Consider the following 26,311-nt stretch of genomic DNA (forward strand, 5'->3'; position numbering starts at 1 on the left):
TTGGTGTATGGTGGGTGTAAGTGGTATTGGTGTATGGTGGTATTGGTGGGTGTGGGTGTAGGTGGTGTAGGGGTATAGGTGGTGATGGTGTAGGGGTGATGATGTAGGTGAAGGATGACTCGAGTTATCGCTCACTTTGTTATAGGTGAAGAGAGGTCTGAGTCGTCTCTTCATGTGACATTTTTATAGTTGAAAGTATCTGTTTACCCTTTCCATCTTAGGTGTGCTGGGGGAGGCGGAAGTGGAGTATGTGCTGGATTCAACGACTACCTATCAGAAGGTGATGGGGTGGGGAGGTGCCTTCACCGACGCCGCAGCTTCCACCATTCTCAGCCTTTCTCAACCCGCTCAGGATCATCTCCTTGGGTGGGTTCGCGTCTGGGGATAGCCAATTCATCTGTTGTTGCTTTTGAGGTCTTTGTCTGCTTATGAGTATTTCCTCTATGTTTGTCTTTGGTACCCCCAAAATGTTCTACACTACTGAGGGTATACACAAACACTTGTTATCTTAAAAATAGGTTCTTATTCTCGTACGGGAGATATATACAGATGGACCAAGCAACTCGCTTCCACACCATAAGGACTGGTGGTCTCCACTCCATGTAACACTGCGCGCTGGCATGTGCAGATGCCAGCATACACAAGCTGAATACATAAAATGTAAATATGATAATTCATATACATAACATGGTGCATAATAAATGGAAATATTACATAGGATTAATACATGTTCTGTAATACTTTACTATACATAATTAATAGGGTAATATAAGAATACACAGCTTAAGGTACTACTTCGTGTCCATATTATACACCTCCCTCCCCCCTATACGCTCATAGTTTCATCTTGAGCGGACCTTTTGTTTCTGAGTCGCTCGGACCTGCGGAGTACTGGGGCAGAAACACAAGGTGGGGATGGATTTACTGTAACGGCATCAGCATTAGGGGACTCTACTGGGGAAGGGTCAACACTTGGCAGCTCCACAGGTCGGAGGAAACGAGGGTTCCTCCACCATACTCTACCACCAGGAAGATGCACTTGGTAGTCCCTGGACCGGCCAATACCCATGACAACCCCAACCTTGTCTCAGCGGTGAGATACCTGATCTTGAATCCTGACCTGCTGGCCGATACTCAGCCTGGGAAGGGGGCGGGCATGACAGTCGTACCGAGCAGCGACATCTGCGGCTCGTTCTGCTGCAAGGCGGTCACATTCTTCAGTCTTGGCTTGCCATTCTTGAGAAAAAGACTTCGGGTGGGCAGGAACACAAGACCTGAGATGATGTCCATATAGAACCTGGGCTGGGGAGCGTCCGGTGAAGTTCGGGGTGTTGCGTAACTCTAACAAACCTCGATCGAAGTCCTCGCAGTCGATATTTCCTGAGGGTGACACCTTAAGGATCAGGTGTTTAACAGTCTTGACTGCGGCTTCAGCGTGTCCATTCGCCTGGGGGTAGTGGGGCGAGGTCACGACATGACGGACTCCCCAACGGTCCATGAAGTCCCGGAACTCGTGGCTGGTGAACTGGGGTCCTCCATCAGTCCTGAGGCGGAGGGGAACACCAACTTCTCTGAAGTAATGCCTGAAATTCCGGATGGTAGCAGTAGCCGTTGTATCACTACCACAGGGGACGACAACAGGCCATCCAGACAATCGGTCGGCAATGACGAGGAAGGACTTCCCTGCCACTGCAAAGAAATCGGCCGACACAGACTCGAAGGGTCTTGAAGGGTTATCGTCGCACATTAAAGGTTCCTGTTGCTGGCTGGGTTGCAGAATCTGGCACGGCTCACAGGCACGGACGGTACTTGCAATGTCCGCGTCGATTCCGGGCCAAAATACAGTCTGCTTCGCCCGTCGCTTGGTGGCCTCCACTCCTCGATGGCTGTCGTGAAGGCGGGTCAAGGTACGGCGGCGTAGGGCAGCAGGAATGACTACTCGTGGACCATACAAGACGAGGTCTCCGTCACAATAGAGGTCCTCGCGTATCTTCCAGTACGGGAGTAGCGATTCATGAAGGTCGTATCGGTTAGATGGAAATCCCTGGGACACACAGTCGACGAGCCGGATGTAGGAAGGGTCGGCCCGGGCTGCGGTGCGGAGATCTTCAAGGGTCTTGTCTGCATCCGGTGCTGTAGACTCTTCTGATGTGAAGACGGCCTTCAATGAAACTACTGACTTGAGGGATGCAGCAGCTGTAGAACACAACGTCTCGTCCTCTGGGGTGGGGCGACTGACAGGGGCGCGGGACAGGGCATCTGGGATGCACAGCAGCTTACCGGCACGCCACACAACCGTGAAGAGATAAGGCAAGAGCTTCTCTTTCAAACGTTGAAGGCAAGGATTCTCTACTGCATCCTAAGAGTAGTGATTGATAATTATCAATCACTACTCTTTGGATGCAGTAAGAGGGAGGGCGATGATCCGTGAAGAGGGTGAAGTGCTGAAGTCCTATCAGGTAGAAGCGGCACTTCGCCATCGCCCAGACAACAGCCAACATCTCCAGCTCAATCGTGGCATATCGGGTCTCGGCGTCCGTCAGGAACCGGGATCCAAACTGAATTAAGTGGAGTTGTCCACCGCCATGGTCCTGCAGAAGGGCGTAACCAACGCCGTAGAGTCTGGAGGCGTCAGTCTGGAGGACGGTGGGTAGGGCTGGGTCGTAACAGGCGAGGACAGGTGGACTTAAGAGGGCCTGCTTGACTCGCTGGAAGGCCTCTTGATGATCTGGGGTCCACAGGAATGTCCTCCTGGGGCTCAGCAGGGGGCGTAACGGCTGGGCTGCGGCGGAGATGTCAGGTGAAAATTCAGCCAGCTGATTGACCAGACCCAAAAAAGAACGGAGGTCTGTCAGGTTGGCAGGGGTTGGAAAATCCCTGATTCCACTTAATTTCTCCGGGTCAGCTGCGATACCTGATGCTGAGAGAGTGTACCCACAGAAGTTCACTGATGTTGCGGCGACTACAAACTTGTCAGCGTTGAGGGTAATCCCGTACTTTCGACATCTGGTGAGAACTTCATATATTCGGGAGAGGTGGGCACAGTAGTCTTCGTCATGGAGTAAAATGTCATCAACCACCTTGACACAATTCGTGACTCCTTGAAGGGCCGCGTCACCACGTTGACAGAATGCATCGCCCGTAGCGGCAAATCCCATGGGGCCTCTGCGATACTGATATCTTCCATATGGTGTGATGAATGTGGTCAAATGTTGGTCTTCTTCGGCCAACTCGATCTGCCAATAACCACATAAGGCGTCCATCGTTGTAAAAAACTTCGCCTTCGGGTCCACATTTCGAACAGCTGCGAAGGGTGTGGGTGAAGGGTGGGCTGGACGGGAAATTTGCTGGTTAAGTTTTGACAGATCGGTGGTGATCCGTACTCCACCACGAGGTTTGGCGACGGGGACGAGAAGGTGGCACCAAGGTGAAGGTTCGTCTCCGGCCGGCTTGATGATTCCCTGAGCAACCATGGAGTCAAGCTCTTGTCTAACTAGCTCCTTGTAGGCGTGAGGAATCAAACGAGGGGTGTGGATGGCAAAAGGTGTGGCACCATCCTTAAGATGAATCTTCATAGGTGGACCCACCATCGGCTTGAGTGGTGTGGATCCCAAAAATATCTTCGTAACCAACACGTCAGCAAACTCCTTGAGAAGGTAAGCTCTTGCGTCAGAAGGGGACGTGTTAGTAGAGATAGGGAGTTCCTTCAACCTGTTGACATGGGTGACCTTTAAAATAGGTTTGGGGAATTCCTTGGAAATAATGGCCAACTCTTGACAATGGCCATATGATAAAAGCGGAGTCGGGATCCCATCATGAACATCAATCCGGGCTGAGCAAGACTGCTTACCAAAGGTAAGAGTAGCCCAGAAAGATCCCAAAGCTGGAGCCATCTTGGAACCATCAGCTGTCAGTTTCGTTGTCTGAGGAGGGGGCTGTAGGTTGCTCCGGGGTATTCCCAAACTTGCTAAGTGTTGTGGACCAATTACTGAGACGTCAGCACCGGTGTCAGGTAACATCTGAAGACTGGATGACAAGTTACCGTAAGAAATGACGACACTGATGTGCTGGGGCGTCGTGTCTGTGGAACAATGTACACGACGGCAGGAACGACTGGACACAGCGTCTTGATGCTTGCCAGAAGGAGGGGGCGCGCCAGCACTACCTGAGGATGACTTCTTGGATCCTTGGTGGTGTCCTCTCTGTGTCTTCTTACGACAACATTTGTCATAATGGCCCACACGACCACAAAGTCTGCACTGAACTTTGCTAGCAGGGCACTTGACTGTGTAAGCCCAGTGACCCTGGCGGTCGCAACTTCTGCACACGCTTTGAGCAGCTGGGCACTGGGAGGCATCATGCTGTCTCGCGCAGCTGTTACACAAAGCTGCTGCTGAAGGTGTAGCTGGAGGGTGAGGGGTGGGGTTACCTTGCTGCTTCTTACCCTTTCTGTAGGAAGACACCGCCCTCACCTGGTCAGGTTGTGAACGTAAAGCTGAAGTCGCACACCTGGCGGCCTCGTACGCTCAACATTTTGTAACTACGTCTTGAAGGGAGGAAGTGGGGTCAAGTGAAATGAGACGCTGAACTAGCTCTTCATCTCGAATACCCGTTAAAATAATTGTCTTGAGCTGTGTCTCTTCACAGACTTGAGAATTTCCAGGACAAACATCAACTTCCTCTGAATATCTTTTCAGTCTTACAAAAAATGCATCAAAAGATTCTCCATCAAGCTGCTTACATTGGAGGAGTTCTCTTCTTCTAAGCGCTTCGTTGCGCTGTCCCTTAACATGTTCCTGTAACTTGTCAAGCACGGCCTCTACCGTCAGAGTTGTCGTAGGAGGCACTTGAAGTGTGTGCTCGAGAGTACGTTGTGTCTCTAAGGACAAGCACATACGAAGCTATATCATCTGTTTAGGCTGTGGTAAACTTGACAGGTCAACCATTGTTGCATAGTCTTGCCAACGTCGACGCCATTCCCGAAATATCTGATAAGAAGCGTCAGACTTCAGAGAGGGAGGCGTCTGTGCTGCAGCCTTTTGAGGAATTGTTGAACCGACTCTGGGAAATGAGGTACCAGTACCTCTAGTCGTATCAGCATTAGTAGTAGCAGAGGAATCTTGTACAGTAGATCGTTGTGGGGAGGCTAACAGAGAAATCAAGACTTCAAATCTGGCTTGATCCTCTCTTCTTCTCAGGGAATCCTCACTTCTACGTATGTCTTCTAGTTCTCTGCGCCTTTGTTTCTCTTCGTGGCGTCGTCTTTCAGACTTTCTGTACCGAATTTCTTCCTCTTCTCTCCTTGCAACATAGTCCTGGCGTCGAGAAGTTTCCATCCACTTAATCAGTTGAAGGAGATCTGTGGACGCAGGCACCGCAGGAGAGCTTGCTCGCGACGAACGAGGAGATTCTGTGGGTGATTGGGCGTTGTCACTGTGGGGAGCGTGGGGCCTGAGTGTGGGCGGAGAGAGGTCTCCCAGACTTAAACTCATAAGCCCATCGTCCAGGGTATCATTTTGATCCCTGTGAGACATGCCGACAGCTTCTGTACTCTATCTGTGCAAAGACCTGGTCAACCCTTCGTAATCTATGCACAGAATTACAGAAGTCTGAAGTAATTCGCAAGAATTTAATATAAGGTGGGCCTGTGAGTGCATGTGTCTGTGTATGGCTGTTGCCGGGAGAGGCTTGGTGAGCGCTGGGCAGAGTCGCGCTGGTCAGCTAGTTACCCTATGACCAGAGGCGGGAGTGTACGTACTGTTGGGCCGCTCCCTTAGTCATCTGACTGCAATTTGCACAGACAATTCTGATTAAAATACACAACACAGCACTTCACAAAACACTTCACTTCACAGCATAGCACTTCACAACACTGTAAATCCAGAGGCTTGTAGTCTGTCTGTAAATCCTTGAAGCTGAAGACGAGACGCCATTAACACAGTCCGGCGGGAAGGCTGGTCCACCCTGTATCTCACTGAGAAATACTCACTGCGCCATCTATGTTTGTTTTTGGTACCCCCAAAATGTTCTACACTACTGAGGGTATACACAAACACTTGTTATCTTAAAAATAGGTTCTTATTCTCGTACGGGAGATATATACAGATGGACCAAGAAACTCGCTTCCACACCATAAGGACTGGTGGTCTCCACTCCATGTATCACTGCACGCTGGCATGTGCAGATGCCAGCATTCACAAGCTGAATACATAAAATGTAAATATGATAATCCATATACATAACATGGTGCATAATAAATGGAAATGTTACATCGGATTAATACATGTTCTGTAATACTTTACTATACATAATTAATAGGGTAATATAAGAATACACAGCTTAAGGTACTACTTCGTGTCCATATTATACATTTCCCCTGCAGTGTTTATATAACAGAAGCGTTTCTTGCAGACCAGTCCATCTTCTCTCAAGGAAAGTATCGTCTCGCTGTGTTTTTTCTTGATTTGGGTATTCCTATGAAGGTTCTATGTTTCTGTTCTTGTGGGTTTGTTTCCTTAGTCGTGCTTCGTCTATAATTTATATTTAATGTTTTAAGTTTTTTTTTTCATATTTTTGGGGGGATAATTCTTAGAAAACCTCTACGAAATCCTTTTAGTTTGACTTTAGTATAAGGACCAGCCATCTATACGTCATTAAGAATAGTTAAAACTGCATCATATAGATAGGGGTCGGCAACCTTTATACAGTAATCGGCTACATTACAAACAAGAAACCAGCAATCGGCCGCAGCCATCACACGGTGGAATTAATTAAATTCAGAAAAATAAGACATGAAATTTGGAATTAAGAAATATATTACTAAATCATATATACAGACAAGCACTGGTTTACAGAAAAAATAATAGGCCTAACCTAATGGGTGCTAATAAATACTAATGCAACTTAAAACTGAGTGTGGAAATTATTTCGTATATGTCCATATAAAATAGTAATTTGTATATAAAGCCTCGCAGCAGCTAAGCGTTATAGCACCCTTGTATGTTCTGGTGGTGAGCCTCTGTATTAATTCATTGTTGAATGTACAGTACGTATACTTCTTCTCAGGGGCACCGTATGTCATGGATTTCTCTGTATACATTATATTATCCACGATTCACTTGTATAAATAATAGGTTGGATTATTGCTATTAAGAATAATTAGTCTGATGAGAGTGGATGGCCATCGGATGGTGTCGTCGGGTTGGGACTGGTTAACTTTCTCATAAACCATTTTAATGCAGTTAATTAAATTACAGAGGTTAGGTAGTTTTTTGTGTTTCTTCTAAACCAATTTAATTTTTTTTATAGGTGTAATATTGAGGTTTTCTTGTAAGTGGGAACCAAATCCAATTTTATCCCTTATGTTATGTTGCGTATTATTTACAACTCAAGTTAACAGAATGGTGACTTTCTATAACACTTCCAATAATTACTTGATTAATAAGGTAAAATGTCAATCAGCATTTTCAAAACCGTAGACAAGGTATAGTGTAATCAAGTTAATGATAGTTAATTAAAAAATTATCAATTAAGTGTGGTAGATGGTAGCTGAAACGAAGTGACATTTTTCATAGTATACTAAAAAATACTTATTTATGTACAAAATAATGATCAAAAGACCTAGACGCTGGTCAGAACTTAACATAAGTGTCGTTACTAAATTATCACACAAGTACAACAAAAGTTTACATTAATTAATCACTTATAAGAGTTACGGAGGAAGTTTAGTAAGTGAATAATTAATTACACACTATCTCACAAACTGTTAGAATGAACTCAAACTCTCCAAATTGTACTTTAACTGCATTAGAAAAATCAAAATGTAGGTAGACCTTGATATACCTTGCTATGTTTTGTAAATAACTAAACGCAGTATATTGCTTACCATATCATTGGGTTCTTTATCACACTTAAACAAAAGTACTGTATATATTCAAACAGACAGATCCAAAACACATCTGTCCTCTACAAAATCTGATTCTAAACAAAGGTCTTGGGACTGATTCGCTTCCGTCTTGCCTGTGTTCGCGTCTTTTTTTTAAGAATTCTGGTCATTTCTCCTTTCAGCTAATACGTCTGGGGCTGTTGTCTTCTATTTTCATTCTTCTTCCTTGCCACCCTTGAGGTTTTTCTTTGTTGGTCTTCAATCTTGCGATTTACAACTCTGATATTCTTCTGTCTTGTTGTTTTTGGTTATGGTTTGGTTATGTAAGGTGATGTTGATGGGGATGGATAATTATTATGGTGATTTAATGACAGTCCAGATGAAATGGCCAATCAGGTGATAAGTTTGTGTTATTCATTTTATATTTTTTATTTAAAGATGTAGCCCTTGTCTTTTTGTCTGAATGGTGTTGTTAGCTGTCAGTTTTCTCTGTATATGTGCGAGTTGTATGTAGTGAGAAAGGACTGAGATTAGTGTATCGTGTTGTACGTTTTTCATTTTAATATATTTTTTAATAATTTTTTATTGTGATTTATCTTAGGCATGTTTACATATATACATCATATACACATGTTGCGTGTACCTCTATCTTACTGATGAGACGGTCTCCTTGAGGTAGGGTATATTTATGTCATTGTCTCTCATCATGCCCCTAACAGCTCGTACTTCTCTTCCTCGGGCATCGAATACAACCTCGGGAGGGTCAACATGGGTGGCTGCGACTTCTCGTGGAGAACCTACACTTACTGCGACACCCCAGGAGATGTGAGCCTCGAAACCTTTGCCCTCCAGCCCGAGGACATCGAATTTAAGGTGAAGTAGTAGCTCAAGATTTTAGTCGTGTGTTTACTATCAGAACAGTACAAGGTAGAGTGGTAACTCGGTGCTTCAATCTCATGTTTACTATCAGAACAGTACAAGGTAGAGTGGTAACTCGGTGCTTCAATCTCATGTTTACTATCAGAACAGTACAAGGTAGAGTGGTAACTCGGTGCTTCAATCTCATGTTTACTATCAGAACAGTACAAGGTAGAGTGGTAACTCGGTGCTTCAATCTCATGTTTACTATCAGAACAGTACAAGGTAGAGTGATAACTCGGTGCTTCAATCTCATGTTTACTATCAGAACAGTACAAGGTAGAGTGGTAACTCGGTGCTTCAATCTCATGTTTACTATCAGAACAGTACAAGGTAGAGTGATAACTCGGTGCTTCAATCTCATGTTTACTATCAGAACAGTACAAGGTAGAGTGATAACTCGGTGCTTCAATCTCATGTTTACTATCAGAACAGTACAAGGTAGAGTGGTAACTCGGTGCTTCAATCTCATGTTTACTATCAGAACAGTACAAGGTAGAGTGATAACTCGGTGCTTCAATCTCATGTTTACTATCAGAACAGTACAAGGTAGAGTGATAACTCGGTGCTTCAATCTCATGTTTACTATCAGAACAGTACAAGGTAGAGTGATAACTCGGTGCTTCAATCTCATGTTTACTATCAGAACAGTACAAGGTAGAGTGATAACTCGGTGCTTCAATCTCATGTTTACTATCAGAACAGTACAAGGTAGAGTGATAACTCGGTGCTTCAATCTCATGTTTACTATCAGAACAGTACAAGGTAGAGTGATAACTCGTAACTCGGTGCTTCAATCTCATGTTTACTATCAGAACAGTACAAGGTAGAGTGATAACTCGGTGCTTCAATCTGTTTACTATCAGAACAGTACAAGGTAGAGTGATAACTCGGTGCTTCAATCTCATGTTTACTATCAGAACAGTACAAGGTAGAGTGGTAACTCGGTGCTTCAATCTCATGTTTACTATCAGAACAGTACAAGGTAGAGTGATAACTCGGTGCTTCAATCTCATGAACAGTACAAGCTAATCTCATGTTTACTATCAGAACAGTACAAGGTAGAGTGATAACTCGGTGCTTCAATCTCATGTTTACTATCAGAACAGTACAAGGTAGAGTGATAACTCGGTGCTTCAATCTCATGTTTACTATCAGAACAGTACAAGGTAGAGTGGTAACTCGGTGCTTCAATCTCATGTTTACTATCAGAACAGTACAAGGTAGAGTGATAACTCGGTGCTTCAATCTCATGTTTACTATCAGAACAGTACAAGGTAGAGTGGTAACTCGGTGCTTCAATCTCATGTTTACTATCAGAACAGTACAAGGTAGAGTGATAACTCGGTGCTTCAATCTCATGTTTACTATCAGAACAGTACAAGGTAGAGTGGTAACTCGGTGCTTCAATCTCATGTTTACTATCAGAACAGTACAAGGTAGAGTGGTAACTCGGTGCTTCAATCTCATGTTTACTATCAGAACAGTACAAGGTAGAGTGATAACTCGGTGCTTCAATCTCATGTTTACTATCAGAACAGTACAAGGTAGAGTGGTAACTCGGTGCTTCAATCTCATGTTTACTATCAGAACAGTACAAGGTAGAGTGGTAACTCGGTGCTTCAATCTCATGTTTACTATCAGAACAGTACAAGGTAGAGTGGTAACTCGGTGCTTCAATCTCATGTTTACTATCAGAACAGTACAAGGTAGAGTGATAACTCGGTGCTTCAATCTCATGTTTACTATCAGAACAGTACAAGGTAGAGTGATAACTCGGTGCTTCAATCTCATGTTTACTATCAGAACAGTACAAGGTAGAGTGATAACTCGGTGCTTCAATCTCATGTTTACTATCAGAACAGTACAAGGTAGAGTGATAACTCGGTGCTTCAATCTCATGTTTACTATCAGAACAGTACAAGGTAGAGTGATAACTCGGTGCTTCAATCTATCAGAACAGTGTACTAATCTCATGTTTACTATCAGAACAGTACAAGGTAGAGTGGTAACTCGGTGCTTCAATCTCATGTTTACTATCAGAACAGTACAAGGTAGAGTGATAACTCGGTGCTTCAATCTCATGTTTACTATCAGAACAGTACAAGGTAGAGTGGTAACTCGGTGCTTCAATCTCATGTTTACTATCAGAACAGTACAAGGTAGAGTGATAACTCGGTGCTTCAATCTCATGTTTACTATCAGAACAGTATAGGGCGGAGTGTAAGAATAAAAATTTTTATCAAAGGATTTCCTCATATCGATTGTATAACAATGCCCCCTCATTTCAGTAAAAAACAAAACAATTGGAATGATATACGAGTACATACAGAATTAGAGCCACTTTGAATGAGGCTCATTTGAGATAGGACCAGGTTAACTTTCATCCGATAGAAGCCTACAGATACCAGTGATAAATGAAAAGTAGAGGAGACAGATATATACCCACAGGGAGGAGAGAAAGAAATATAGTCTAGTTGTGTTTTACATCAGTACGTCACATTGTGTCATCTCTCCCTGTTGGCTGAACAATGTTGTATACCAGCCTAGTCACTCTCACCGAGTATGGCATCACACTGGTAACTTGAAAACATAGCAAACAATACCTGACTTCCTACAGCACCAACAGTGAAAGACAAATAAAATAAAAAACTTTTTTGTATGGTAAAGCTTCTCGGGGCAATGGTTTAACCCTTTGAGAACAATATCTTAACCCTTTGAGGGTAATAGTTTCAACGGCTGTACCTTTATTCTTCTCAGATCCCAATAATCAAACGAGCTGAGGCGATGGTAGACGAGCCGCTGAAGCTGTTTGCCTCCCCCTGGACGGCGCCTCCCTGGATGAAGACCAATAATGACTATGTGGGCTACGGCCAGCTGCTACCAGAGATGTACCAGCCCTGGGCCAACTACTTCGTCAAGTCGGTTCTCTTGTTCCTCTCCCTCTCATTTTCTTAACACATATTTCTGTCTCTCCGTCTTCTCTTTGTCTTACTTTTTCTTTTGTATCTCATTTTCGTTCTCTTATTTTCTCCTTCATCCCACTATCTAGGTCACGTGCTTTAACTCCTATATTATGTTAGCAGCTAGACTTACGCATCATCCTATAATAGTAAATATTCCAATGACTTCTACTAAGAATTTAATGAGTTTATTGAGGCTAAATTTTAAAAACTTAAAATAAAAAAACTATGGACAGAATCAAATGGAAATTAGGTAAACTGAAAACGGGGGCAGGGATAGAATATGAAAATGAAACCGAAAACGGATTTTCAGTATTGGTAGAAGGTGACTGATGAACAGAGGAGACCAGGACAACAATTTAATAATTACAAAGATGTAATGTTAGAGACTGGGAAAAAACTTATAGGATATAGGAGGGGATAGACTAAGAAATGTGAGAAAACAAAGTGAACCTTACATAAAAAAAATAAATAAAAAATAAATCAAACGGAATGCAGACAGGCCAAAAAAGGTGATCTAGCAAGGAAATACATGGAGATTGAATATAATGACAGAAGGCATAATCCTAGGGAAATGTACAGAAAGATTAAACAAATGAACAAGAAAAAAGAAGAAATAAATGGGGTGGGACTATAAAATCAAAGGCAATATGATCCTTTTTGAGGCAGAAGAAGTAAACAGGAGATGGGTAGAGTATGTAGAAGGACTATAAGGATAGACTGGAGGAAAGAAACGAAAGGTAAATAGATCAAATTACCAATTCTGGAGACAGAAGTTAAGGCAGCTGTGAGCAAAATAAAAATTAATAAATCTTGTGAGGTTGATCAGCTTCCAGCAGAATTTATGCAGTAAAATAAATGGGCAAGAATAGGATAAAATGTTTGACTAAAATATGTAGTTCGATATACTTCAAAGGAGACCTTCCCAGTGATTCAAGAAATCAATATTTGTATTATTACCTAAAAAGCCAAAAGCTTTAGAGTGGTCCCAGTTGAGAACAGTAAACCTAATAAGTCATCCCGGCAAAGTTTTATTAAATATAATTTTAAGTGGAATAAAATTTAGAATAGAAAGTGAGTTATCTGAAGATCGAAATGGATTAAAACAGGAACTAGAGATGCTATATTTGGCTTGAGAATTTTTAGTGAAAGGACTTTGTAGGTCCAAAGGAATTTGTATATCTGCTTTGTTGATTTTTCAAAAGCTTTTGATATGGGAAACCACAAAATAATTATAGAGATCGTGGAAGAAATATGCGTTAATGAAGGAAATATTAGACATTTAAAAGATCTTTACTGTAACAAGAGCCTTCAGCGTATAATGAACTTATTAATTAGTACAGTTGGAGAGGAAGTAAGACAAGGCTGTGTTCTATCTCCAACATTGTATAATATATATTCAGAATTCTTAGTGAGAGAAGTTATAAGTGATAATGAAGGACTAAAAGTTAATGGTAAAGTAGTATCAAATATACACTATGCAGATGATACTGTTCTTATCACAGGTAGTGAAGATCCGTTACGAAACTCGTGAAAAGATTAGTGGATAAAAGTGAAAATATGGTTTAAGAGTTAATGCTGTAACGACTAAAGTAATGGTTGTTTTCAAATTGGAAATAAATCCCAAGATATAAATTATGGTGGGAAATAGGAAACTTAAACAAGTGGACATTTTTGTGTATTTGAGAAGAAATATATGGAAGAAGTCAAAACATAAATAGGGCAAGGAAAATCAGCATTTAATAATCTAAAAGACTAATGAAAAGGTAAATTAAATTGAGAAAAGGGCTGCTGAAAGTCTTTATAAGGCAAGGACTGTTGTATGGGTCAGACGTGTGGACACTTTCAGCAGACACCAGAAAGAGGTCAGCTGCCTTTGAAATGTGGTGTTATATGCGAATGCTAAGAATAAGTTACACTGACAGGAAAACAAATTAAGAAGTATTAAGATTAGCAAAAACTTCAAGAGAAATACTTGAAATACATAGAAAATGAAGCACTTTGGTTATATAATTATGGATGAAGGGATAATAACAGAAATATTAATGGGCAAAGTTGAAGGTAGGAGGGCCAGGGGAAGGTAGAGGCTGAGATGGATTAATGAAATTAAAAACTGGGTCCCCCAGAGAGATACAAAACCTTGGAGGATTAATAAAAAACCAGCCTAAGAACGTTTAGAGTGGAAGACTATGGTCGCCAGCCCTCAGGTATGAGGATGGTACTCTGAGTGTTTGGCAGAGAACCATTGCCATTTGAAGTATGACACTCTTTTGATAGTGGACAAATAAACTTTGCCATCTCCTCAACTTTATGCTTTCAACTAATTCCAATTTTGTAATACCAACCAAAATAATTGTGTTATCAGTGTACTACTATTCTGTCGTACCCCTGATGCAGGGCTGGACCTTGCACACTTTAAAAGGCACTGTGGGGAAGTCTTACTGAATCTCAACCACCAGCTACATAAGGTTGAAGATTTCTCAGCTAAGCTAAAGCACACATTCAGTACGCTCAGACACTTAACTTATCTTGTGAAGTTCAAGGAAGACTTCAACTAGTTGATCGTTGTTACGTTGAGGTTAATAACCGGAAAAATATAAGTACAACACAATATCATGTATCTTGTTGGTGTTCTAGCTCTTGGTGTATGAACAGCTCTGACTGTGTCCCACGCCATAGGCCTACGTCTCGACCCAAAAGAGCAGGAACCATCCCCCTTTGACACGTCACGCTTATTAGTTTAAGCAAGTACACTTTTATAACTCGGTGTTACTTCTTATTATTTATCGTTAAAATACAATGGTAAACGATTATTAGTTTAAGTATATAAACTAATTTACTAGATTTAAAATAAATGATGAGATTAGTCAACTCGTCTCAACCCTGTGAACTAGCTGATGGACAATACATTCATCAGACAATTATTTTTATAATAGCAATAAACCAACACCACTTTTTATAATTTTATACGCGTGAATCGAGAATTATATGAATTAATGAGAAATTCATGATTTCCTCCTGACAATAAGCGTATTTCACATTGAATTCACCCAGAAACCCACTACCCGAGCATCCAAGTATGCTTAGGGTTTCGTGGGGCAAGTTGCAGCTACCAGGTTTTATCTAAAAATATTATTATTACTGCGCGTGGAATTATATATAATAATTTCCACCCATATGTTTATTTGTCTAAAATAAATAGAAAAGAGTGCCAAGTGTTTGTCTGGTCATCAACACTCTGAAACAATTATAAACTTACTAATTACAAGTAACTCCAGCTGAAACTACATGGATAGTTATGAATTGAAAGTGCGAGTGGTAAAGATAACATATTATTTTACAAGTCTCCACCACACGGTTACATTAAAGTGTTAACTGGAGGATTACCAAAACCTATAACCGGTTCATAATAAGTGATCAATGTTGACAATAGTTTTGATCATCTCCCAATGGCGCTATACCAATAATCTTGTCCTGCTACCGTGCTTACAACTATTTTTTTTCAAGATTGTGAATTCTTCAGTTCTTCTCTAGTTTATTTTTCTCTATTTCTATTTCTCCTGTTTAGTAGGATTTTGTCTAGTTCTTCGGGTTTCTAGTTTTAATTCAGTGTTTTTGAGGTTTTCTTCAAACTACGGTCTTTTATCCTTCGATTTTTGTTTTCTTTTTCCCTTTGGTTACTGTCTTTTTCATAGTTCCTCGAGTTTTCTAAGAATTTTATCTTTTACGACAGTGTATACTTCTGTTCCCTTAGTTATCTGGCATTCCTTCGTCAGGTTCCTGGACAGTTACGGGAAAGAAGGTGTCAACTTCTGGGGTTTGACGGCACAGAACGAGCCCCTTGACGGCTATCTTCCGGGATTTGGCTTCAACTGCATGGGGTGGACAGCAGAACAACAACGGCTGTGGGTTGCTGAGAATCTCGGACCTACTCTCCAAGCTCATGGCTACGACGAAGTCATCTTAATGATTCTCGACGATCAGCGATTCGAACTGCCGAGGTGGGCTAAGAAGGTGAGGTCATGAGAGGCCAGTGAAGGGGTGGTGGTAGGGTGTGGGAGGGATTCATCATGGGTAAGTTGGGTAAAGGTGGTGTTGAGGTGAGATAAAGTAATCAATCAAGAGTGTCATTGTCGGGAATTTGGAATAGAGACTTACGCTTGCACGTACAGATACGAGACCCTACTCTTTACCAGCTAATACATACCACTGCTACACCATCAAATACCTCGGAGCAGACTTTTGTGAGGTCGGAAGTCGTTAGTCATCGACAACTACCTGAGACGTCGCAACAGCTGTGCGTGATAACTGGACATTGCGCAGTGCTAAAGGGACCAGTGGATATCGGCATCAAGCTGGGTCTTGACTACCTCGCAAGAGTCAATTGGACCTTGGTTCGATGTTGTTGAAAATTAAAGGAAAGCTGGGTGGACAGAGGTGCCGTTTACACGCAAGGTGAACGGTGCCTTGTATACCCGTCTGGGAATGGCGAAGCCTGATTGTCAGCAGTGTTGCCGGAGAGAGGCACTTCCCAAGAAGTGTAGTCGCACTATAGAGAAGGAGGAGCCATCCGTTTCTGGGGAAGGCCTTGGGAAGTTGCAGCTGGAAGACCAAGGCCTGTGACCAGTGGTCAAGTCGATGAGCCAGAGCTCAGTGTGGCCAGCATGGGAAGTGGACTTTGAAGCAAGTCCTGCGACTAAAAACTACTGGGCTCAGTGCGATGCCCTTCGGCTGAAGAATGGTCCGCTGCAACGCCTGGATGCCGCTAGAATGCTTTAGGCGTCTGACGAGACATATAGTGTATAAATACCCGCTAGCTGCCTAGAGGAAGTCAGTCTCCTGTTTCTGCCCGGAGTGTGAAGTATAAGTCTAGTGACAACTAAAGATAACTGTTGTTTAAGTATTGTGGAATTGTTGTGAGCGATGTAAAGTGAAAGGACTAAGGAAATGTACACTGGCAGTGTGCTGACTTTATATTTGGAAGTGAGAAGTCCAGTAATGAGGACATACCAGATGAACAACCTTGTGAAGAGCTATGTTTCTGTGACCTGGTGGAAATCTACCTGCCTGTTGTTTGTTTGTACACTGATGCCGATCCAGGGAAATTACCGGAGACTGGAAAGACAGCTAGTGCTAATTCGACGAAATTTGTGATATATCTACTACGTCTGTATATTCGACCTGGCCGCTGGTAACCAGTGATGGAGGCTTGTAAGCAGAGGCAGGGATTCGTAACAATGTTAACTTTGAACTGAGAAAAGGATTGCTGAAACACTATGCAGGAGTCATTACTGGTGTACTGAATGGATCAAGAGAGAGGACACTTTAAACTATAGAATGCTAAATATATTGATACTGATGAAGAAAAAAACAACAACAGAAAACAGACTAAGTGCTGAGATTGACTGGAACAATTAAGATTCATATAATTTAAATTTTTTTTGGGCCATCTAGTTGAAGACAATGATTAAAAAACTAAGGATAGAAGACCCTCAAACCTAGGAATGGCACTTTGACTGATTGATTATGAAATGAAGGGGACAATGAGGGAAGAAGAAGAACAAGAAAAACAACAAGAAAAACATAATAATGATACGAATGTTCAAAAGACAATACCACCAAACACAGAGCAAGAGGAAGCAGATAAAACACAAAGCTAAGCATTATGGATTTGAATATCATGTAAAGATGTACCTTACAGTTCTCTTTATTTGTTGCGTAATTTATGGGGCCTCATGGAGCCTGAAAATTATCCCGGGATTCTTCTTCCGGCGACACATAAGAGTAGCAGAACACTAATTCTTGAGAACTCCAGGTTGGATGAATGAGACGGACAGACAGACACAGACAGACAGACAGACAGAGACAGACAAACAGACAGACAGATAATTTACCCTCCTCCACAAATTGAACTCTACACACTTGCCTCATAACTGGAGTTCTTTACCTCACTCCTACTATATCACTCTTCCTCTTCCATGACAGGTACTGAACGACACGACGGCGGCTCAGTACGTGGACGGCATCGCTATTCACTGGTACGGCGACAACTTCTCCCCGGCGAGCCTGCTGGAGGAAACCCATGACCTGTTCCCCGACTTCTTCATCCTGGGCACCGAGGCTTGTGAAGGTGAAGTGGAAGGTGTTATTGGTGACTTGTAGAAGGTTGGTGTTGTTGGCAGGTATAATGGTAGCTGTTGTTGTTGGCAGGGAGGGTGATTGGTGGCCTCGTCTACAGAATCAATCGTAAAATTCTTGAGAATCTTCATCATCTTGTAAATGCAACGCACAATGCATGGGGGGGTGGGGGTGGGGGTGGGTTACCTCAAGTCGCAACTTCTATTAACGGGTCGATCAATAGCTCCATGGGCACATCACAGACAAAATTTGTACCTTATGAAGGACTTAGAGGCAAATCTCACCCTGTATCCCATATGGACGATTTCGCTACTGAGTAAATCTGCATCTTCACAAACATCCATGGTTAAATACGGACACATTTAGCAGCGTCATGCGCTGAAATGATTTATAAGCAACACAAGCAGGCTAAGTCTCTAACGCCAGAAATAGGCGACACTGTCATGGTTAGAGAACCTGAACGGATCTTTCAACTTTCGCTCAAATTTTCAGGTCCATCCCTGATTATCGCAAAGGAAACGGGCAACAGATTTGAAACCAAACACACAAACATCAGACATAGTATATGTATGGTCAGATATAAAAGGGGTACACCCTGTATAACTACCTAGGGATGTCAACGATATCCCAGCACATTTGCTCAAATTACAAACATATCGAGTACACCAGCTGTATCTAATGATTATTGTTTATAACTACGCTCTGCAAACCAATTGTAAGATTTTATACCCAATTTCTATATAATACCAATGACAAGCTCATTGCTGATTTAATTAACACAGGTTTAAGACACGTGGATGCCCACCTCTTGCTTGTACACACTCTTAATCTAACCCCAAAATTGCATTCAACAATTTTGATTTTTTTCTCCTTTAACTAGAAGCAATGCTACCGCATACTGTACTTCTATTAATAGTCACAGTCCAGTGTTCTCACCACTTGACAAATGGAACCTTTCCCAGTATTATGTAATGACACACTTGTGACCCTGGATAAACAAATTGAACATTAGTAGTGCCTGATCACATCTCATTTGTTTTAGCAGTGGATGATCCTAAGGTGAAGTCACAGTGTATATCGTCATACAATATGTCTCACTTTAAAAAGCTGGTTTTCCGGCACCTTTGGTGTAGATCAATATAATCTTTTTCTTTTCTATTTAATTTATTTTTACTCATATTTTTTCGCCCCTTAGGCCACGTTGTGGGTCGATGACCTGTGCCCGGGTGGGCTATTCCCCGTAAAAAAAAATGCATGTCCGACCTACGCATTCGCATTTATTTCTGCTGCAGAAGGAATACGCGAACTGTCACTCATACAAGCGACTGCTCGCACAGTTCTTACACAATCTATTTATATCCCTAGTTCCACGAATACGGTGTTTCATGAACATCTTCACAACGTGTTATATTTTTCACTGACCAACCCAGTGTCATTTTACTATGCCAGGATGGTGATAAGCACTCCATAGTTATTATATTGCTTCGGACTATTGCGAACTCACTAGTAGTGCCGTCATAACCTTGCCAGCCCATCATCATTTTTGGCCTTTAATTTGATTTTAACTTCAGAGCTGATGTCTTGATTATTTAAATGTTAATATTGCTCCCAGCCAACTCCATCTAGCTTCTGAAAATGTATTATTATTTTTCTTATCCCAAAGAAACACAAACCCCTTCATTTGGATATTTATTTTTCTTCTGATTTTATGATTCCCAGTTTTGTTGTACCAACTTAGTCTCATTTTATCAATTTTATGTATGTTTTAATATTAGACATATATCTTCAAAAGCTGCAATTGTACATTCTAAAGCCCTGAGATGTAAGGCATTTAAGTGTAAGAATTCAGAATCTCAACCCCCAGCTGTAGATTCCTCAATTTAGCTACAGCACATCTATTGATAACATGGATAGGCATCCATAGGTATTATTTTATAGTACATGGTTAGTTTATGCCTCATAGAACTCGGAGGGTGGTGGACGAGCAATGTATTAGCTCCTGCCTAACAGACAGTATTACTTATATAAATGTGGGTTACATACATTACCTTTATATGATTACATCACCCACGGTAACTTTCCTTTGAGATGTGAGTATTCATTAACTGGACAATGTATTCCTACTGTGCCCTCACACCTTGGCCGCAGAGTCATCAATTAAGTAGCCGGCTATCACCAATTCGACTCCTATCTCTGAGCCACTGAGACGTGTGCTCTAAGAAGCTAGTTATGCCTAAGCTACAGCTCATGGTGTTTATTACGGTGATATCCTAGTTATTGTGCAATAGTTTATTATCTTGTCTCATCAAATGTTAGTGCTTGACAGTTCTCAGGCACAATATTCAGTGATCCTATTGAATATGTCATGTACAGTACACTTCAAATACATGTCGTTGCTATCTCTGAATCAAACACTACATGCAAGAGCAGATCATCAGTGAGATTATGCAGTAGAATTTTGGTCCGGATTTTGTAAATTAATGTAGATGAAGGAAGGGACACCAGCTACAAGGAACAGTTGGGCATCGTTCTTCGTTACTTGGAAAAGAATAAATCCGTTGAGAAATGAATTAAATTTGTTTGATGGGAGTAGGCAACAGATGGTGTCATTTGTAATGAAGACCACATCATAAACTTAATTCATTTCTCAACGGATTTATTCTTTTTCAAGTAACGAAGAACGATGCCCAACTGTTCCTAGTAGCTGGTGTCCCATCCTTCATTTACTTTAATTTACAATACTGTACAGGCAGACTAATTTTCTGTTAGTCTCTTGAAATTCTGTGCATAATCTTTCCCATTCCTGGTCGTTCGAAACATCTCCAGGCAACACAGCAAACGATATCATAGCCTAACACAGATGGACACTACAAAAACCTGACATTTAAAGCAAAGTGTCTCCCAAACCACGTATGTTTCTATGGTTACTCAGTGATTGAGCGAGGATGCAAGATGGCGCCAGAATATTACGTGACCTGGCTCGATCAATCACGTTAGACCTAGCTTAAGTCCGAATTGGTCAAACTCTTTCTACTCTTAGGTGCTACACCCTTCTTATTAATAACAGTGATAATTTCCACTTCCTTTTTAATCTCTATAGGACCATTTTTGTAAACTTGTTATTTACAGACACTATAAAGGTAACATACTATCACTTCAGTAAGCTGATGCTAAGGTTTTTAACACCTCAATAAAATATGAAATATACAAGTAATTTGTCCCACAAGATTTGGCGTCACCTGTGTGAACTGTTCGTATGAAAACTTTTACACCTTGACACCAACATAATATACCTGAGTTACACTTCAACCAAATCCCAAAAAATCATTGCAAACCACGAAAGATGAAAGAACATGCGAAACTTATGACGGGCAATCACGATGGCCAAACCTCCAACACTAGACAAGATCCCAAAAACATCACTGAATTCCTGGAAGCTTCTAATATGATAATAGCAATAAACTTTTTCACTATCTTTGTCTTTTTCACTGTAGAGGCCTCGGTTTTGTGCGGGCCCTGAAGAGGGACAAATGTTAATGTTCCAAACAACATCTGTTCTAAATAGTATTGTCAGGTTAATCACCAGAATGTAATTCTTATCTCCACTTTACCACTTTATGACATCAGAGTCTTTCTGATTTTTTTTACTTGCTTTTTTAGGGTGTGCAACTGTTCGTAAGTAGAAATTATAAAATTACTTGGATTAAGGCATGGTGTGCCCCCTTGAGCTCGCTAGTCCTTGTACATTGAACAGCCCTACACACCCTATATGGCCGCCACTGATCGATAATCTTTTGTCCATCTCTACAGGAGATGGACTGCTGGACGCCTCCGTAGTTCTCGGGTCCTGGGAAAGGTTGGAGCACTACGCCCACGATATACTTATTGTAAGTTATGGGAGACTTTACAAGTAACAAGAGATATGATACGTATCAGGAGGAGTCGAAGGGTTCAAAGTGACGTTGAAGGTATCAAAGGTTTGCCGATGGTATGAAAAAGACATTGAAAGTATCGGGAGAACGCCGTAGGCATCATAGGACTCTTTAGGCTGTCACGAAACCCGGCGGTGGTAAGGACACAAACAATAGACTGTTCTCCCCTCTGACACACCACACATGTTCCGTTTACCTGTTAGCTGTCTAGAAATGCCCAAAATATCAGTAATTATCAGAAGAATCATCTTCCTCATCATTCACCTCAAAGATATCAGGAAATATCTGTATTCAACATGTCCAAACGTATATTTAAATTTAAGGACTAATTGTCCCGATCCTTGGTATATTCAGTGTGCCAAAGTATTCAATAATTGTTTATTCTAAGCATTATTATATTTAGCTTATAATGAACATTTTCAATAAATATTTGATATTTGGATATGTGCGATATTTCTATTGATTTTAACTCAAACACAACGATCCAGCCATTTGAACGATCCAACTCGGTGTAATTCATTGTGTCTGTGTGAGGCAGACACGTACTTTTGATTCAAATGCTCTGGGCGAAGATACAGGAAAAGTGGTGGAGAGAGCAGGATGGGACTATGCCTGCCGAGTGAGGAAGAGGATGATCAGCAGAGTGGGGGATAAAAGATTGCCAAGGGGTTTGGGTGGCTTCTCTGATCATCGGGTGGAAGTGTACAAAATAACATTAAGAGTCAAGAAGAAAAACCAAGCAGAATAAAAGGCGAGACGTTAAAAATTTAAATTATAAAACCTGATTCTCCTAAGCAGCTGGGTGTAAATTGAATATTTTGGATTCTAAACTAAATGAGGTAAATGTTTTACAGGGATATTTGAAGAACATTTCACAATAGGCTGACCCAAAAGTGCACGAGGGCAGTAACAAAGGACATAACATAAGCTTTGAGAAATAAACTCGTGTGTGTAAGTCAAGATATATGGCGGTATATTAATTAGACGAAGCAATACAGAACTTCTTACACTTGTGAAAGAGATATTTGTTAAAGGAGAACAGTTAATCCATCATATGTTTGCACTTAGCAGGTCATAAGGATAAGCCTAGAATAGAATAATGTTAAGGAAATGGAAAACCCGAAGTAAATATCAGAACAAAACAAAAATAAGAACATATGTAGTTTGAAAACATTAGTATAGGAATAGTTTGAGACTGTATGGAAGGGCGTTTCCTTCAAGTCTTATTGATGATGGTGACGCCCCGGGTGTGTCCAAATAAGGTATTAAGGTAATATAGGTATAATTATGAAGCATATAAAAGGCGGGAGACTAATATATTATGGCAGCACAATATGTCCACATCCCTCAACCCATACTCTCCAAATGTTCCACCCACACAACTTAATGTGGCACCACATATCCACATACTTCACCCACATAGACACCATCTCTATTTACATGTGTACTTGTTCCACCATGATACTCTGCACCTAGGTATAAGTATGGCTCTCACACTTCTGCATGTTACTCCCACGTGTCTACATTCTGCAGGACATGAACCACTGGGTCACGGGCTGGGTAGACTGGAATCTGGCGCTGAACATGGGAGGCGGACCAAACTGGGCCAATAATTTTGTCGACTCGCCCATTATCGTCAACCAGGTATTGTGTGTGATGTACTAAACTGTGTGTGGTGTACTAAACTGTGTGTGTACTAAACTGTGTGTGTACTAAACTGTGTGTTGTGTACTAGTAATATGTAGTGTACCATTAATATGTGTGATGTACTACTACTGTGTGGCGTGCTATTAGTAGTACTGTGTGTGTGTGTGTGTGGTGTACTACATATGATGTGTTAGTACAGTGTGTGGTGTACTAGTACTACATGAGATGTGTTAGTACAGTGTGTGGTGTACTACATGTGATGTGTTAGTACAGTGTGTGGTGTACTACATGTGATGTGTTAGTACAGTGTGTGGTGTACTACATGAGATGTGTTAGTACAGTGTGTGGTGTACTACATGTGATGTGTTAGTACAGTGTGTGGTGTACTACATGTGATGTGTGTGTGTGGTGTACTACATGTGATGTGTTACAGTGTGTGGTGTACTACATGTGATGTGTTATACAGTGTGTGGTGTACTACATGTGATGTGTTAGTACAGTGTGTGGTGTACTACATGTGATGTGTTAGTACAGTGTGTGGTGTACTACATGTGATGTGTTAGTACAGTGTGTGGTGTACTACATGTGATGTGTTAATACAGTGTGTGGTGTACTACATGTGATGTGTTAGTACAGTGTGTGGTGTACTACATGTGATGTGTTAGTACAGTGTGTGGTGTACTAGTACTACGTGTAATGTGTCAGGGTGTACTAGTACTATGTTTAGTGTTCTAACCAGATACTAGTTAAAATTTTACCCATTAGACTCCATGATCTTTGATATTTGTTTAGGAAATGGACGAGTTCTACAAGAACCCGATGTTCTACGCCCTGGGTCACTTTTCCAAGTTCATCAAGGAGGGTGCGGTGAGGGTAAGCTTGACCTCTCCTGACTCGCAGAAGCTGGACGCTGCCGCCTTCACCAACCCTGATGGCTCTCATGTCGTGGTCATCCTCAACAGGTTTGTACACATGCATATATATATATATATACAGATACTTAAACACAAACTCACAACCGCAGCAAATTACTTTGAATAACGAGTCATCCGATAATAATGATAGACGACTTTTGGGGTGAGGCACTACGAGTATAGTGACGGTTTGTATGGCTCTAGCCCCCTGCCCTAAGAGTTCGCTCCGAGGGCCCCCTAGTCCACCCAACTATGAATGGGTTTGGAAGACTGTTATATTTCACACAAAGCCTGTTTAACGAGCTTATGGCGCCGTGAACCTCTAATGGGGACCACCCGTTCCGCTTAGGCTTTGTGTGAAATATAACAGAGTCTAGGTGTGCTTTTAGTGTCCTGGTGGCCCAGAGGTAGCGTTCCCCGGTCACAATTATAAGATCGTGGGTTCGAATCCTGGCGGGGTGAGGTGTTGATTATATGTAGAAGTCCGCGTGCTTTATTGGGCTAATGAAATATATATGGATCCTCATGTTTCGAAGCTGGATTTGGTAAAACGTTGCTCTGAGCACCTAAGCGGCACGGGTGGTCCCCATTAGAGGTTCACGACGCCATAAGCTCATTGAACAGGCTTTGTGTGAAATATAACAGTCTAGGACTGCTTTTTAGTGTCCTGGTGGCCCAGAGGTAACGTTCCCCAGTCCCAGTCATAGGATCGTGGGTTTGAATCCTGGCGGGGTGAGGTGTTGATTATATGTAGAAGTCCGCGTGCTTTATTGGGCTAATGAAATATATATATATATATATATATATATATATATATATATATATGTATTCAAATTTGCCATAATCATCGTCCATTTATTTTCTCAATATTCATATATTTCCTTCGTCTTCCAAGAACCTAAGAGATATGTGTTTTTCAGGTCGAACGGTGAGAAGAAGGTCGCGGTGAGGATTGATGACAGAGGCACTATGTCCCTCACAGTGGGGCCTCGTTCCCTCCACACCGCCGTCTTCCAGTGAAAATGGTGGCACAGGTGGTGGTGAAGGTGGTGGTACAGTCTGGTGGTGAGGGTGGAGGTACAGTTTGGTGGTGAAGGTGGAGGAACATGTAGTGGTGAGGGTGGAGGTACAGTCTGGTGGTGAAGATAGAAATAGAGATGGAAGAGATATTTACCATAGAAACGAGCCGGGTTGAGGTAAAACATTGTTATTTATTGAAGACTATTAACGGTTAGAAATTATAAAGTGTGAAGGAAGACTAAGGTAAGGTGTTGTGTGTAGAAGCAACCAGATAGATTTCCTGAGATGTATAAGGCTTTGTTGTGTAGCATCCCTTGTCTTATGCTACACTTGACCAAATTCATTTGGTCCATGTACACCCTTCTAACTAACGAATGACATTGAGAAAAATAAAATAAAATAATAAATAAATTAGCATACACGTCGAAAATATAATTGTAAGTCCATATATTATTACTGAACCGATATAAGTATTTTCATTTTTATCAAACAGACATTATAAAAAGATTTAGATAAAAACATCTGCCTGAGAAACGTTTGCAGTACATTTATAAAATTCACATTCAATTCTTTAAGAAAATTGTAAATAACACCATATGAAGTTAACAACGTTGCCTAAGTAATAAAGTATGTAGAGCAAGAGTAGATCCCAAAGACCTCTCATTCATCCTTGATTCGACAATCTTGGTAAGTTAATATATAATGTAGCCCACTGGGTAAAAGTTGATTTGCGGGTTGATGACCTCTTTGGTGGTTATGGCACGTGGCGGTCTACCTTATTTCATGGTTTATGGTTTTAAGACCGTGTTTTGGAAGACCCAATCTAGGGAGGCTGTCTATTGCCTTGCCATGACCGGGGTTAGTGTGGTATGGTAATTTTTGGGGGAAATTCTC

At 41.6% G+C, this 26,311-nt stretch overlaps 1 protein-coding gene across 1 annotated transcript in view; it reads left to right on the forward strand.

The window, feature by feature from the left end:
• The window catches only part of LOC121877778 (lysosomal acid glucosylceramidase-like), a 30,628-nt gene extending 4,564 nt beyond the window's left edge, over positions 1-26,064 (forward strand). The window contains exons 3-11 of the mRNA XM_042383639.1: positions 222-366; positions 8,605-8,758; positions 11,564-11,724; positions 15,543-15,780; positions 17,752-17,896; positions 21,715-21,791; positions 23,370-23,480; positions 24,276-24,445; positions 25,318-26,064. Coding sequence (XP_042239573.1) covers positions 222-366; positions 8,605-8,758; positions 11,564-11,724; positions 15,543-15,780; positions 17,752-17,896; positions 21,715-21,791; positions 23,370-23,480; positions 24,276-24,445; positions 25,318-25,417 — 1,301 coding nt within the window. The 3' untranslated portion in view covers positions 25,418-26,064. The remainder of the gene's footprint in view (positions 1-221; positions 367-8,604; positions 8,759-11,563; positions 11,725-15,542; positions 15,781-17,751; positions 17,897-21,714; positions 21,792-23,369; positions 23,481-24,275; positions 24,446-25,317) is intronic.
• Positions 26,065-26,311: the final 247 nt, after the last annotated feature.

The sequence above is a fragment of the Homarus americanus genome, unplaced genomic scaffold (genome assembly GCF_018991925.1).
Source record: "Homarus americanus isolate GMGI-L3 unplaced genomic scaffold, GMGI_Hamer_2.0 scaffold24523, whole genome shotgun sequence".
Classification (NCBI taxonomy): domain Eukaryota; kingdom Metazoa; phylum Arthropoda; class Malacostraca; order Decapoda; family Nephropidae; genus Homarus; species Homarus americanus.